The sequence below is a fragment of the Parambassis ranga genome, chromosome 2, assembly GCF_900634625.1.
Source record: "Parambassis ranga chromosome 2, fParRan2.1, whole genome shotgun sequence".
In the NCBI taxonomy this organism is placed as follows: domain Eukaryota; kingdom Metazoa; phylum Chordata; class Actinopteri; family Ambassidae; genus Parambassis; species Parambassis ranga.
The window spans coordinates 20,456,994-20,472,227 of NC_041023.1; the positions used below are offsets into that span (position 1 = coordinate 20,456,994).

Below are 15,234 nucleotides of genomic sequence, written 5' to 3' on the forward strand. Positions count from 1 at the left end.
TAGGACATAGCCTTTGTGATATGCGTGTAGGGTTTTTTTTTCAGTGGCTTTCCGTGCCGCTGTGCATTAGCTTGTGGTCACTGCAAACACAGGTTGTTAAAAATAACACAGCTATGTACTTCAGTGCTTCTGCAGCCGTGCTGCTTTGACATATAAAATGTGATTTAAAATGACATTTTTATTGGTGGTAATTCAGTTGGCAGTAATATGGCGACAGAAGTTAACCATCCAGTAATGTTTAAGTCAAATGACTTTAAGTTGGAACACAACACAAATGTCTGGTGGCCTTGTTGTAAAACTCTTTGAGCATGTAGTTGTCAGGAGAGTGAACTCACACACTTGCCATCTGCTGTTATTAAGTATGCACTATTCTATTTTTCTACCACTTCAGTTTGACACTAAAAAAAGCGTAACATTCATATTGTGCGTATGCTTTGTCTCTGCAGGATGGTACCGAGGATTCATCCTGAAGAATCCAAACGTCAAGGTAAACAAACCTCTAGATTTGTTGAGTGTAGATTGCTGCTTTTATAACTCAAATGGCCCTTCATTTAACCCTGGAGCCCTCTAAAATGACTCTTACTTTTCCATCGAATGGTGTGTTAGCTGACAGAGCACAGATCTCAAAGACTCCCCAGGCCTGTCATTGTTAGCCAAGACTAGCAATTTCACCAGCTGACATGACAATTGCCAGTGACACATGTTATCAGTCACACCTGCGCTTTTCCTGCAATGACACATCAAAATGTCTGCACTGAAAAAAAGTTATGCTGGCCTTATGATTATAATACAGTCTCTGTCTGTAAGGCTGATGGGTCACATGTACCAAGATGCTTGTTAGCAATAGCGCAGCTGATAATGATACATGACATATCACTATAGCTTTCAATTGCAATTAGTGCATGGAGCAGCAGAGAGCTACAAATGTATGTTATTAACATTTCATTCTGAGGTTAGTGAAATGAAAAAGAAGCAAAAAGTCAACTTAATCTAACACCATTTGACTCCAATAAGTCTTTATCTGATTATAATGTGCAAATAAACACCCTGTCCTTGATCCAAAACAAACCAATTAAACTAAATCATCACTGCTAATTAAAAACTCTCATACAAAAAACACACTGTAAAAAACATAGAAATGGCTTGAGCTGAGGAGAACCTGTGTGGCTTTTAAAAGCATATTGTGCAGGAGAATTAGAATAATATAAGCTAGGTGAGGCATAGAGTGTTCGGTATCCTCAGACGCGTCAACGTAAATTCTGCTTTGATCTCTCCAAGCCAACTGGGAGCAGTTTATTAGCGTCAAAGGGTTCACACACACACACACACACTTTTTTCTGTCTACCAAATCCCATTGCTACTTGCTTTTGTCTTCATCTGTTCCCCTCACCCTACAATCTCTTTCTAACCCACAAACACACTTAGCTCTGTATTGATTACCACATGCGCATTATTTTCACTAGTAGTTAAATGCTAATGGGAATGGAAATGGATGACTCAAGGAGCATTCTCATTAACCTGTTTATCTTCTTCACAAAGGGGATCTTTCCATCCAGCTACATCCACTTGAAGAATGCCCATGTCAAGAACAAAGGGTAAGTAATGTGTGTTCCTGTGCTTTCGTTCCTCTGTGTGCACAGGTTGTTGTTTCATCAGCTTTGATGCGACTGTGTTAATAGGCAATTTGAGACAGTCATCCCTGTCGAAGACTCAGTCATCACAGAGATGACGTCAACCCTGCGAGACTGGGGTGCCATGTGGAAGCAACTCTATGTGGTAAGAAGCAAACACACACACACACACACACACACACACACACACACACACACACACACACTTTGCATTGATTTAAATATCACTTCTGCTTAAGCGAAGCCGCCTTTTTAGGTTTCTCACGCAGGGAGTTTATTTGACCCTGACTAATTTAAAACTGCACAAACAGTCAAGGCCTTTTCATACGCATTCATTAGTTGGATAGATTATGTTTGTGGCATATTAAGCTATCTGGGGTGTTGATTAAATTGAACTGATGAATACTTGCTGATCAAAGTGCATAAATATGCAGCAAAAAGCAGCAGGACACTGAAGCTAATTTGCTCAAATCCATTTTAAGCCCCGCTGTTTGCTTCTCTCTCTGGGCCGCCCTCTTCCTTCTCAATGGCTCTCTACTGTGGCATGTTTTCACTTATGTCTTTTGGACGTAGTGTCAGTGCGACTCTGTATTGTCTGTATTATCTCCATTCCATGTCAGTAACCCTTTCATGCATTGCATTTCTACTCCTACAGAAGAATGAGGGGGATTTGTTCCACCGGCTTTGGCACGTGATGAATGAAATCTTGGACCTGAGGAGGCAGGTGCTGGTGGGCCACCTCACTCATGACCGCATGAGGGACGTCAAGCAGCACATCACAGCAAGATTGGACTGGGGCAACGAGTGAGTAAAATCCCACAGAACACACACTTTACCATACTGATGTTGGTTTTTCTATTCATCGCAGTTTTACCGATGACCACTCATATATATATATATCAAATATATATATATATAATATATATATACTACGCATTTTTGGATCGATTTCCAACCCTCTGTGTTGTGTCAAAATCACATTGCTGTGACCAGAGTCATTGTTGAGAACAATCCATCACAAAGAACACTTATTACAGCTGATTTTTTTTCTTGTAAAGGTTAGTGCATGTTGCGAACCTGTGGAGACCTTTTTGGTGCAGACACAACAAATCTAATATTAGAGACTTGCTGTAGAGGAGTTACTGCACCGCAACATTCATTGTTCAATGTTTGTTTATTGTCGTTTTCCAGCTTATATCAAGTTCTGAAGCCTTATCTGTGTTTTAACTGGACGGATGAGAGGACACTTAGGTTCCTGGAAACAACAAGTCCTCAGAATTTGTATACCATAATTAGTTCCAAGCTCTTTGCTATGTCATCATGGTCATCTGTGGACATAATTATAAAATTTTGCAAAATCTTTCTAACTTTTGCAACGCATATGTTTTTACCACACCATTATACATGGAGCTTACTGATGTCTCTCTTCTTTTAAGAAGTCAGTCTCAGGTTTTGTAGATGTGCTGTGTCTAAAACCTTAAATATAACTTTACTAGTCCCTGCTCACAGTTGCATAACCACATTACAGCCTGACGGTGCATCTCAGCACAAAAGTAATGAAGAAAATAAATCACACCTTATGTCCGCTGGAGTGATAACCTGCAGAGAGTTTCATCTGTTTCTCAGGGAGGTGGAATAATTGTGATTTGAGAAATTATTCTCAGTAATATAAGGCATGTTTTGAGCAACCTGTAAATTCACCAGTATGGTTCTCAACATCAAGCACAAAACTGCATTCTTTGTTTCTTTCCTAGAGCTTCAGGCAGCTCTCTTAACTCTTCCTCAGACTTTTTCTCAGAGTCTGACTCTTTCTTCTCTTCGTCTTTTGTTGTCACCTCACCTCCCTGCAGGCAGACTCCTCATTCAATCACCTCTCTCTCTCTCTCTCTCTCTCTCTCTCCCTCTTACACAGACAGCACTCTCTCCATCCTCCCTGTCGCTTTCTTCTCTATTTCGTCTGTATGCCATGGGGTGAAATATTAAAAAAAAAAAAAAAAAAACTTGTGTCACTCTGTCCTTCACTCTCCTTCATTCCCCTGCTGTGGGCTCTTCTCTCCACACACACATACATCCCTCCTTAGCGAGGAAGTGGTTGGAGAGTCCCTCGCTGTGGGCAGTTGTATGGTTGACCAGGCCTGTCTCTTTTATTGAAAAGGAGACTAGTACTGTGTCGTTTTGGTCCAGTGAGATAGCTAACCTAGGGGGAGAAGGAAGTGGGGATGTTGAAGGGGAGGAAACAATGAAAGGAGAGAGAGAAAGTTGGAGAGAGAAGGGTAAAAAGAGGACATAGCAAAGGGCTAAAGGGAGAGTTTTTTCTTTCGTCTGTTCCTCAGAGAAGCGGCCGGTCTGTCAGTTTTATTTAAACGACTGACAGAGTTGAGGTGACAGGCCTAGTCTGTATATGTTTTGGTCTGCTGTTGATGCTCAGTCATGCCACGGATTTGAATTAACGGTCCTTGTAATCTGTGTATCTGTGTTTCAGACAACTTGGCCTTGATCTGGTTCCCCGGCGAGAGTTCAGCATGGTGGATCCAGATGAAATCAGCGTCACAGAGCTTTACAGACTGGTGAGTTTCAGTTCTTCAGCATGCTCCATTACCAAACAAATCATTTTGGGCAAAGGTGATAAGAGGACCTGGTACCACCTGAATTTACTCCTTTGTTCAGGGGATATCTGCTCCTCTGATAAGATAGTCAAGTGACTATCTTGCAAATTGGATCAGAATGAGTGGCGATTTTGAGCCCTATAAAACATACTGGACACATTTATTTGAAATATTAGATGGGTGTTGAATATGGCATTCTTATATTGCCAGTTTAAGCAGGAAAAATGTATAGTTGCATGTGGGATGTAGGGTCAGTCATAGACTTACAGCTTCACATCACCTGACTCCATGCGGTTAAAAGATGTTTTACCAGTAAGCGCTTTGTACTAGGTCTGATCCAGCTAACCTCTAAGGTGATGTGAATAGCTGTCCATCTTTGACAGCAGTCTTTGAAAGGTTCTCGCTTTGTGCTGACAGGTAGCAGAGGTAGTTGTATGAACTAGCACACCACATCAAACCATGCCACATTTAACCTGTGCAGGCACAGTGGAGAGAAACTGAGCAAAGTAAAGAGCCTCACAAATGTATTTAAGTTTTTATCAGTGTTTTTCTCTTTAAATTTTTATCACACCACTGTCTGCACTCTAAGCGTCTCCATGCTGGCTTAGACTTGAAGGAGATTGAAGGGCTATTCTTGACCTCAGCAGTTGGCAAAACAAATTTGGTGTCATCTGCTCAAAACGTCACTGACATCCGTGTTTTTCCTCTTTGATGGACTGAGTGTTTGCCCTCTTCCATCTGTCTCCATATTCCTCTCCTTCCTTTCCCTACTGTTTGCTCCCTGGTTCTCCTTCCCGCTTTCTCCAAGCCCCCTAGCCGTTGTTACCGTGGCAACCACTTCTCTGCCCTGATACAGCGTGGGGAGAATTGTATCACACACACACATGCACACTGTCGGCTTTCCCTTCACAGGGGTAATTGCAGCTCTTAATCCATCTGTTTCTTTTTTTGTCAGTCAAAACAAAAGCAGGCATAGCAGGAAGAAAGCCTAATGCACCTCTATTAAATGGCGTAGAAAATGAGCAAATAACTGCAATTTGCCTACACTGGGACAGCATGAAGGGGCAGGCATTCACTGCTGACATTCACATGGAGACACATCCATATTTTTCTGTAAGATCTTTGGTTATGAGAACAGCGTCTTTGTTTCTGTCTTGTGCGGTGCTGCTGTGGTGTGGCTTAATTAAAATTGAGATGAGGATTACCCTGTGTGTGTGTGTGTGGGGGGGGGGGGGGGGGGGGTGAAACTGTGGGAAAATGTAGCCTGTGTGCTGCATTGTGTGTCGAGGAATTTGTGATATCTGGCCTTTGAGAATAAAGAGGATACTGAGGAGGATGAAAGAAAGATTAAGAACTGATTAATAGGAGATTTTCATATTGGCCTACAAGCTGCCACCATTAAGCACATTATATAGAGAGGTTGCTGCTGTTTGGCCAACATCTGAAGTAACCATCAGCCGTCCTGACAGCAGGGAGAAAGTGGTCAGGATGACAGATATTTAGGGAATCCTACAGTCATTTGATACCCAGCTGGAACAAGAATGTCCCAATTTATAGGAAGTGCAGCCCCTTGAAACCCAGGGTGAGCAGCTAAGAGAGCACCTCAGGCAGCAGGACACACAGGGTGATGAGGAGGAACAGAAATCCAAGTGGAATACTAGGAGGGTCTACCAGAGTCCAGCACATGGTAGCAGGATGTTGTGACAGTACACACACAAAGAGGCATAACCATGTGGCTTGGATGGCATGCAGAAACATCTGTGCCGAGTGTGGGTTAGAAGTCTCCAAGTCCCAGTGGGGCACACACCACTGAAAGTGGTTCACAACAAAGATCCTGTTTGACTTCAGGTTCCGGGCTCAACAAGCAGCTGGAACCAACCAGACATAGTGGTGGTTAAAAAAGAGCAGAGGAGGGCAGAAACATGAGGGAGAAGGCACGTGAGATGATCGAGGAGTAAGAGGTGCTAAAGATGAACTGTCTGAGGAATAGATCCCTCACATTCCAGATTATCAAAGAAGTTTTGTGTGTGATTAATCAAACGCTGCAGCTCTACATATGACTTCTTTTGTATTGTAGTTAAAGATGAACATTAAAGTCCAGATTTTAACCAGGCTCATTAGATATAAGTCCTAACAACAGACACTTGTGGAGGTGGTTTATTTGGCTTAAAGTGAAGAAAAAAAATCTTTTATCAAATCCCTAATTGGCTGCTTGGCCTCATGCTAAGCCTGTTCAGTTGGGATTGCTGTCTGTGAAGCAAAGTCTGCTACAAACTTCTCGTTTTTCCCTTGGAGACTGGAGTTCAGTACAGAGCGGGCAAGAGTTTAGATCCCCCAGCGATGAATTCATTAACGGTGGCAGATCAGACAACAGTGATAGCCCTGGACATGTGATAGTAAAATTTCCTCTGTGGCTTCACTTATCACTAAAGAAATACACACACTCTTTGAAGCCTGCACAGGCATCCTTTGCTTTCCGCACAGGTCTTCCTCCCACAAGCTTAAAAGACTAATGAAAAGAGGCTTAAGTAAGTGAGCGATAGAAGGATGCAGGCAGAGTAGAAGTTTCCCTGTGGCCTCAGTTTGACCCATTCCTCCTTTTAGACGTTGGTTGACAGTCACTCTTCTTGGTGCTCTACATGCTGTTTAGGAAAAGATTACTGAGCTAACAATAATAAGACAGTGGCGCAGACACACACACGGCCATGTTCTCTCTCTGTTCAGCGATCTCTCCGCCTCCCCTCGTTGCCCACAGCGCTATGTGCTGCCAGGCTGTCATGTCTATCCTTTGTGTCTAGTCATGCTGTAGCTGTCATATAACCACACGCTGTTCCCGGCGGGCATCTTAAATGACACGCTGAAAATAACCTCGTAATAAAATCCCACAGCATAAATTAGGCCTTCCCCAGACCTACTCATTTTGCATCAAAAAACCAGGACCTCAGCCCTGTTGTGTATAGAGATCTGGTTAAAAAGCAGTTGTTGTTAGACTCTCCAGGCACGTTTTCTCCAGAGACACTGTAGACTCGGGACAAAACATTCATCACTTTGACAGATTTACAATTGTAAAAAGGATTCATGGCATATTTTCTGAGCCAATTTCAGATCAAGATTGTGGTTTTTCATATATTTAAATTTATAACACATTGTTTGTGCTTATCTGACATTTTACAACAGCATGTAAATCGACTTTCAGATCCTCTCTGAGATACTGCCGAGTCATATTTGTATTTTTCAAGCAATATTGTCACTGTTTGGTAGGACTGTGTGCTTCTAGACAGCATAATTACAGTCTTAAGTAAGGAGGAACCATATTTTTCCAGTCTTCCAGGATTCCTCTTTTTCCGTCCAGGATGCGATGACATGAAATGTAAAAGCAAATATTGGTTACAAGAGCTGAGGTTGTGTCTTTGTTCCTAGAGTCCCACTGTTACCCAGCACATAATGGGAAACTAAAAAACATGCTCCTTGGCTCTGTTTGGGTAATAGAACATGGGCTTTTGTGGGGTCTCATTAAAAATAGGTGTTTCAATTTTTGAGTGCTGCCATATGGCTCTCAATATAGAGTTTTATTCTGTTGCTATTTTATCTTGCTTGTCATGTTTGCTCTCTGTAATGTGTCATGTTTGAGGCATGTTTGCTCCTCTCTCTCATTCATCCTCTTTGTCCTGTCTCCCTCTTCTTCTCCTCCTCTACCCGGCCGACTGGCAGCAGGAAGTTTCTTCCTTAAGAGACAGGTCCTGCTCAAGGTTTCTTCCTCTTAAAGGGAGTTTTTCCTTGCCACAGTGCTCTTAAGGGGGTTCAGGCTCTGGGTCTCACACTCTGGGTTTCTGTGAAGCGCTTTGAGACAACTTCTGATTTTAAAATGTGCTATATAAATAAAATTGAATTGAATTGAATTGAATTGAATTGAATTGAATTGAATTGAATTGAATTGAATTGCTATGCTATGCTATGCTATGCTATGCTATGCTATGCTATGCTATGCTATGCTATGCTAATAAACAAAATGCACAAAAACAAGAGGTGGAAAACTCCTGGGAAAAAAGTGAACCAAAAAAATCTTGAACTGTTCCTTTACATTTGCAAACAATAGGGTTTGAACATGGTGATTAGTCGTGTAGTCCCCCATCATTTTCTGTACCCTCCTTTGCGCTTCTCATTTTTCGTCTTTCTACAAAAGTAAATGTGCACATTTGGCAGCGGCTCTCCTGGCCATCTGGTGTGTCGTGCGTGTGTGTGTGTTTTATGTATTTTTGGATGTTGACAGTAGATTAGGACAAACCTCCTGTAAAGAGAGCTGTGTGTGTTACAATGCCACTTCATGATGCGACAGACCTTATTGATCTTTTTTTCATATAGGTTATCAGTATCAGTAATACGGCTGAGACGTGACGCCGTGCTGCATTATTTGACTGTCGCTTTGCCTCCATTTGTATTCAGTGTGACTCTTCACAAATCAAAACACCATTATTTCTGTGTGGCAAGAAAATAATGAGTCTCTAAAGATAAATGCTTGAGAAGTTGCAGCTTTTTCCCAGTTTGATTTGATGTAAGAATGTTTTTCCAATAATAAATGTAAGTAAAAGCCCTTGTATGTTAAGCACAGAAATAAATCAAAAGGTCCTTGTACACCCAGCGCTTTTTTCCTTGGCACCAAGTCCACCGCACCACAAAGAACCAGCGAGACAATAAAAGCTTAAACTCTCCTGTGCTGCTGGCAGTCTGCAATATTACACGCTATATTAGCTTGATCTATATCAAGAAAATCTATATCTGTCTTCAAATATATATGCAAATGTGCAGCATAGCTCCTCCCATAGTGAGATGTCTCAGAAGGATATTATTTATTATTTTATTCTAAGCACCCTTCACTGTGATTGGCTGGTATTTAAAGAAATGTAACCTCATGTTGTTTTTGTCCCTCCGGTATTAACTGTAGTTGATGAGCTTTGATCCTGCATTTGAGGGTCTTTAGGGATTTAGAGCTTATAGATTTTGCTGTTTTTTTTACCCACATCCCCCTCTTTAAACCTGCATTAGAAGGCTACTGTGTTTGTTTCTATTTGAATATTTGTAGCTCTAGTTTTAATCTATAAAGATTTCTTCAGAAGGCCAATAAATAAAAATCTATTTTCTCCTCTCCCCCTGCAGATGGAACATCGACATCGTAAGAAGGAGACCCCCGCGCCTGCTAGCACCCATCACTTGTTCGTCCATGTTAAGAGTCTGATGAGCGCCAATCTCGGGGAGGAGCTGGAAGTGTTCTTTCACATTTATGATGGGCGGGAGAACCGGCCACTCAGGTAGAGGTCTTAGTACTGTTTCCTGTTATATAATGTTGTCAGTAAGATATCTGATGAGTAGCTGAAGGAGGAAGGTAGTGAGGATTTGGAGAGTCATCTTCATCATCATAATGTAATGGTTTTGGATCAACATGGTCACCAGCTTGTGTGTTGTTTGCTTGGTCAGGGTTTTTTTTCCTTTTTTTGTATGTTGCACAGCTGTTGTGTTTGCTAATATCATATCATCCACAGAAATTCAAATTGTGGGAAGTGTCTGTAATGGCTCCCCTTCTGATGCCAAGGGGGCTCCTCTAATTATATTCATGAAGATTTATTAAGAGAAGCAGGTTGTTAAAGTGCACTTGGACACATGAAAGTGGGCCACGCTGTGTTATTTTTTTTTTCCATATCACACATTATAAAGGCCTGTCACCTGGGGACGTTACATGCATGCACGCTCACACACTCCTGATGGCGTGTCAGAAGACTGTGTTTATACTCCCCGGTTTCATAGTTCAAAGTGGAGAAATTCCATTTCATGTCACAAACAAGTGGATTCGGCAGGCAAAAAGAAAGATGAGTGGGTTGAAAAACACGGCAAAGCTGAAACTTCTTTTGATAAGTCATGTCTTGTGTGTGACGAGGCTCACCGCCCCGCAGGGTCACATCAGAGGAATAAAGGGAAGGCGGCGATGGGACTCATTGTTTTATTACTCTGTGCAGAATACTGCAGCTGCAGTTCTGTTTCGATCCAGATCCAATTTCTTATTCATCAACATTACTGGCAAGTTTCTTTAAACCTCTTGCGGAGAATATAGCTGCGGTTTTCACCACTGCTGTGTGAATAATGCTGCACATGAAACAAGGTTCTATTTTTACAAGAATGATGCTGTTCTGTTTCTGTTTCATGGTTTGGTTTATATGAGGGATACATGAACAAATAGATCTGTGTGTTTGTGTGCGCACAATCCACAACCAGTGTGCTTTAATGGAACAGAAGCACTTTAATTAGAAAAGTCTTTCTCTGTCATCTCCATTACTGTCATTATCTCTCTTTCTCCTGATTACCTTAGTATTAGACTCAGGAATTCATCTTATATTAGAAATAGGGATTTATCCTAATTTATTCGCTTATCTTGATGCCTAAATCAGCTAATTATGGATTTCTGTAAATCTTTTAACTGATTTCTGTGTGCATCAGTTGTCTTTTAGGAGAACCCTACAATGGCAGCTTGCCAGCGTTGTCTCTCACTGTCTAGTCACATACATAAACACACACACACATTTACACAATCCGCCTGGCAGAATGCCACTGTGCTGCTTCGCCCCCCCCCCGCGCTGGTGGTTCATGTGGATGTGTGTTTCGGTGTGTGTGTTTGTGTGTGACCAGATGGGGGTTTGACCCGTTGTCTCAGTACCATGCCAACACCAGCAACCCCCTGTGCACCATGGCAGCTTCTTTGTGTTCAATACAGACTCCTTGTCAGGCTTTTTTGCAGGACACACACACACACACACACACACAGACAGACAGTGGCACTTTGTACCATGCACACACTCATCCTGCTGTAGGTTTGGATGCTATTCCTGTACAAAAGCTCAACTTTTACACATCCATATATACGTATGCCTCCTTCTGTGTAGCTCTTACAAGGACTCCCTGGCTGACTTGACTTGTAAATGTTTTTTTTTCTGTGTGCAAATTGTATTTTTGACAGAGGCAGAGGCTGCCCATGTGTTTCTTTAGCTGTCGGTGTTACCTGTCCACTACTTTTGTTTAAGGCTTCCTCTTATGCTCAGTTGTAGAGTCCTTTTCTTGTCTCTCCGTGTGGCCTGTAGTGGTAGGTTTTCACTTTTTTCTGACAGGGGATCAGGGTGGGAGTGAGCAGTGGCAGTTAATTTAACCAGCATTTACACGTCAGTTGTTCGCCATCCTAACACCCTCCCCCTCCTCCTCCTCTCATTGGGTGAGTGCACGGTTCCTAATGCAATCATCGATTTCAGGAGAGGGAATAGCAAGCTCCACGAGGGCCCGGAGGGGAGGGAAATCGGCCATTCATGTTATGTTAATGCGAGCGGTGATAGAGAGAGATAAGGTCCCGCTGGGGGACTTTGGTCCTCTTTGGGCTTGGGCGATCAACACGCTGTGGCTGCGAGGCAGAGATGTTGGCAAGGCAGCAGGGAGAGGGTGTGTAGAAAGGAGGAGAGACTTGTGTGTCTGTGTTTGCAGGAGTGGCTGTTAATTGGTAGTTGGGGTTTCAACAATACAGCACTAATTAGGGTTCGGGAAAGTGTGTGCAAAGTCTGGTGTCTAATGCATAGGAATCTGTGTCCATATGGCTGGATAAATGGCCTGGGAAGTTACTGAGAGGAGCTAATGAGGAACAACCCTACTCTATATCACACTGGCCCTCAACGGATTCATCTCAATACGCATGATAAAAGTAAAACTTTACTGAAGGAATACATGTATGAAAAATTATGAGCACTTTTATAATTAATAATTAGGAGCCTAATTAATTCAAACATGGGCACCCACTGCCCTACATATACACAACCACACTGCAGAAAGCTGCTTCTTATTTATATCACTGTAGAGGGCTGACAACTTTTGAGCTCATAATAAAAGCTTTTAAAAGCTCTGACAATTATAAAACATCATGATCCATTGTGTCTGTATGCAGCATGAAGCAGAGTTATATGGGGTCTTGTCGTGGTATATCCCACTCTCGTGTGAATGGGGTATGCTGTAGCTCGCGCTGCTAGCCGTGCCAGAGACTTGGCACATTGTCAGGCGCTGGTGCATTACAAGGTTTTCTCTCTGCTTATCGGTGGACTGTGAAAGTCACCTAACTGGATTAGCCCTCAGCTCGCCAGCCAGGATGAGAGAGGCCCAGCAGGATGCCTCCACTGCCTCTTTTAGAGCAGTGTGTGTGAGATAGAGAGAGGACAAATTACAAAGACAATGTAAAGCCAGGCAGTGTCTGTCCTTTTCTAGTTTTTGCATGGGGGCGGGGGGCATTTGAGGTCGGAGCTTTGAGACAGTTTGTCAGAGTTTATAAAGCAGGATTTTTGTTGTTAAAATTTCCCAACGTCTAAAGCACGACGACACAATTTACTTATTCTCTCAGAATAGCTGCTTGGATTTATTATGGACGTCCATCTGTTACATGCTTGTGACTGCTGTGTGTCAGGAAGTCCTCAAATCTGGCACAAACATTCACCGGCACTCATGAATAAATCCACCAGAATGTAGTTGTCAACAGTCAGTGTGACAAACACACAAAAATTCACATCATAATTATGACAGAGTTCATGCAAATGTCTTCACCGCCTCTCACTTTCACCTCATATATTTTCTATAGATGCAGACTTCACTGCATATTTTAAACAAGTCTGGGCAGACATGCATTTAAACTGCAACTTAACTGGTTGGCGGAGGCATACAAGCATGAGGCAGTAATTGGCCTATACCTGACTATACTTGACATCATGTATGAATTGCCCTCATATATAGAGCCACCTACTTGCCTACCTTCCATTGGATTAAAAGCTTGCATGCTAACATTATAATGTGCCTACTAAATATTAGCATTTCACATGGATATTGTGAGCATGATAGCACATTTCCACATTTTGTTGAACTGCAGCTTCACAGCTATTGATTGGTGTATGGTCTGATCATACATGGTGCATTGTTTTGCCGGCATTTACTGTAAGCTAACTAACTGAAAAAACAAGCCATTAGACTCTATGTGCATCATCTAATTGCTGTAAATGTTTTTTTAAATTTTTTTTCCCATATCACTCCTGTGCAGTTCTGTCATAACTGAAAGATTTATGACCATGAGCCTGGCAGCGTTAAGATTGATGTTGTCTGTTTTTGGTGTGGCTATTTTTGAAAAAAAAAAAAAAAACTAAAACAAAAGAAAGGAAAAAATGCAACAATGCACTTTTATTCACCCGCAGAAGAGCCACTGGTGACTCTACTTGTTGTCAGATATCGTACAGACACTTTGTGCTGGGGATTTGGTTCAGAAATTCAAGCTTTGTATATCTTTTTTTTTTCATATCCCTAAGTCTGCGCTTGTCTTCCTCCCGCCTCATCTTCCGTTTCAAGCTTTCAGACAGCTTTAGTGTGAAGTTTGAACTTTGAAGTGATTTCTCCAGTGCCCACCATTCGGTGCTTGACATTTTTGACATTTTTTCTAATCTTTATTCTGTTCCTGTTAGCAGTGACTTGGATGCAGTTGTTTACCATGACACTCAGCCATCACTCCTGACCTCATTCATCTGTGTGTGTGTGTTCCTTCTCCTCTGGTGCAGTGAAAGGTTCTTTGTCAGGCTGAATAAGAGCGGGTTGCCCAAGTCGCCAGAGAAGACAGAGAGACAATGCACACTATTTGTGGTGAGTGAACATGACTTTGTGATTCACTGTGAGCAATTTAAAGCTATGTAAAGCTGGCAGAGCTCATGTCCCATTATGCTGTAAGCTAAAAGCTCCTCTGCTTGTTCACAGTCAGTGCATCTGATGCTGAAGCATGTTTACCTGTTTTGTTTGGCAGGATTTGGGAAGCAGTGATCTACGGAAAGACGTCTACATCGTTGTGCACATTATAAGAATAGGTGGGAGCTACACTGTTGATGCTTTCATCTCCCAAGCATTGCGTGTTATTCTTTTTTTAAATCTCCTGGGCTTACGTAATACTACTCTTCATACTGTGGATACTGTGTGTGTGTGCAGGGAGGATGGGAGCGGGAGAGAAGAAGAACCTGTGCAGCGTGCAGTACAGGCGGCCTTTCGGCTGTGCTGTTGTCAGCATCGCTGATCTTCTCACTGCTGACTCAAAGGATGACCACCTGCTCAAGGTTTATGCGTAAGTCACTGTAAAAAACCGTTATCTCACTGCAGAGTCCTCTCCTCTGAAAACTGAAACACATGCACTTCTTTAAATGAGTGCACATTGGCTTTAAACTCCTGGCTAGAAATCATTCCAAGAAATCCTTCGCTATGTCTACCCACTGTGCTGCAACCCAATCTGTCACTTTAGCTTTGTGTTAAATTGATGTTACTGAGTGAGCAAGAAAAGGATGCAGATTACACATGTTCCCATTTAAAGTGGTTAAAAATATATCATCTTATTTACTAAAATAATATAGTTATTTACCTTCTCTTAAGAGCCTCAACACTTTACCTCTGGCTTCAAGCGTATTTTGTGGAATAACATGTTTGCCTGAGAGGTAGAAAAGGTCACCGCCGGCACAGTGGTTTGACCTAAATCATAGTCAGCTCAGACCAACTTAAAAAGACTTAGCTCACAGCCATGTTTTTTTTTTTACCTTTAAGCCTATTTACCTGTTGTGCCTTAGTTGAAAACAGTGGAATATGGAATCAATACCAGTTCTATTGATCTGTTCTTTAAAGTGTTTATGTCAATCTGGACAGCTCATCTTTTCTTTCTGTTCCAGGTGTAACACTGAAAGTGAATGGTACCAAATTCATGAGAACATCATCAAAAAGGCCAACTCTAGGTACAACCTGTCTGGATCCAACACTGGTAAGAACTGCCTGCTACATCTACACACTGTACAAATGACAAATGACAGATTTCTTTCTTTGGTTTTGTTCAGGGAACATATTTAAAAGCCTATATTTCATAGGTATTGTGAAATGTTTGCTTCACCTAGCTCTTGCGTTATAAGTGTCTCGCC

At 42.0% G+C, this 15,234-nt stretch overlaps 1 protein-coding gene across 3 annotated transcripts in view; it reads left to right on the forward strand.

The window, feature by feature from the left end:
* The window catches only part of dock4b (dedicator of cytokinesis 4b), a 97,320-nt gene that overhangs the window by 31,130 nt on the left and 50,956 nt on the right, over positions 1-15,234 (forward strand). For all 3 annotated transcript variants that reach the window (XM_028433130.1, XM_028433145.1, XM_028433137.1), the window contains exons 3-12: positions 447-487; positions 1,540-1,595; positions 1,680-1,776; positions 2,287-2,435; positions 4,114-4,198; positions 9,392-9,543; positions 13,849-13,930; positions 14,088-14,148; positions 14,267-14,399; positions 14,992-15,080. In XM_028433130.1, coding sequence (XP_028288931.1) covers positions 447-487; positions 1,540-1,595; positions 1,680-1,776; positions 2,287-2,435; positions 4,114-4,198; positions 9,392-9,543; positions 13,849-13,930; positions 14,088-14,148; positions 14,267-14,399; positions 14,992-15,080 — 945 coding nt within the window. The remainder of the gene's footprint in view (positions 1-446; positions 488-1,539; positions 1,596-1,679; positions 1,777-2,286; positions 2,436-4,113; positions 4,199-9,391; positions 9,544-13,848; positions 13,931-14,087; positions 14,149-14,266; positions 14,400-14,991; positions 15,081-15,234) is intronic.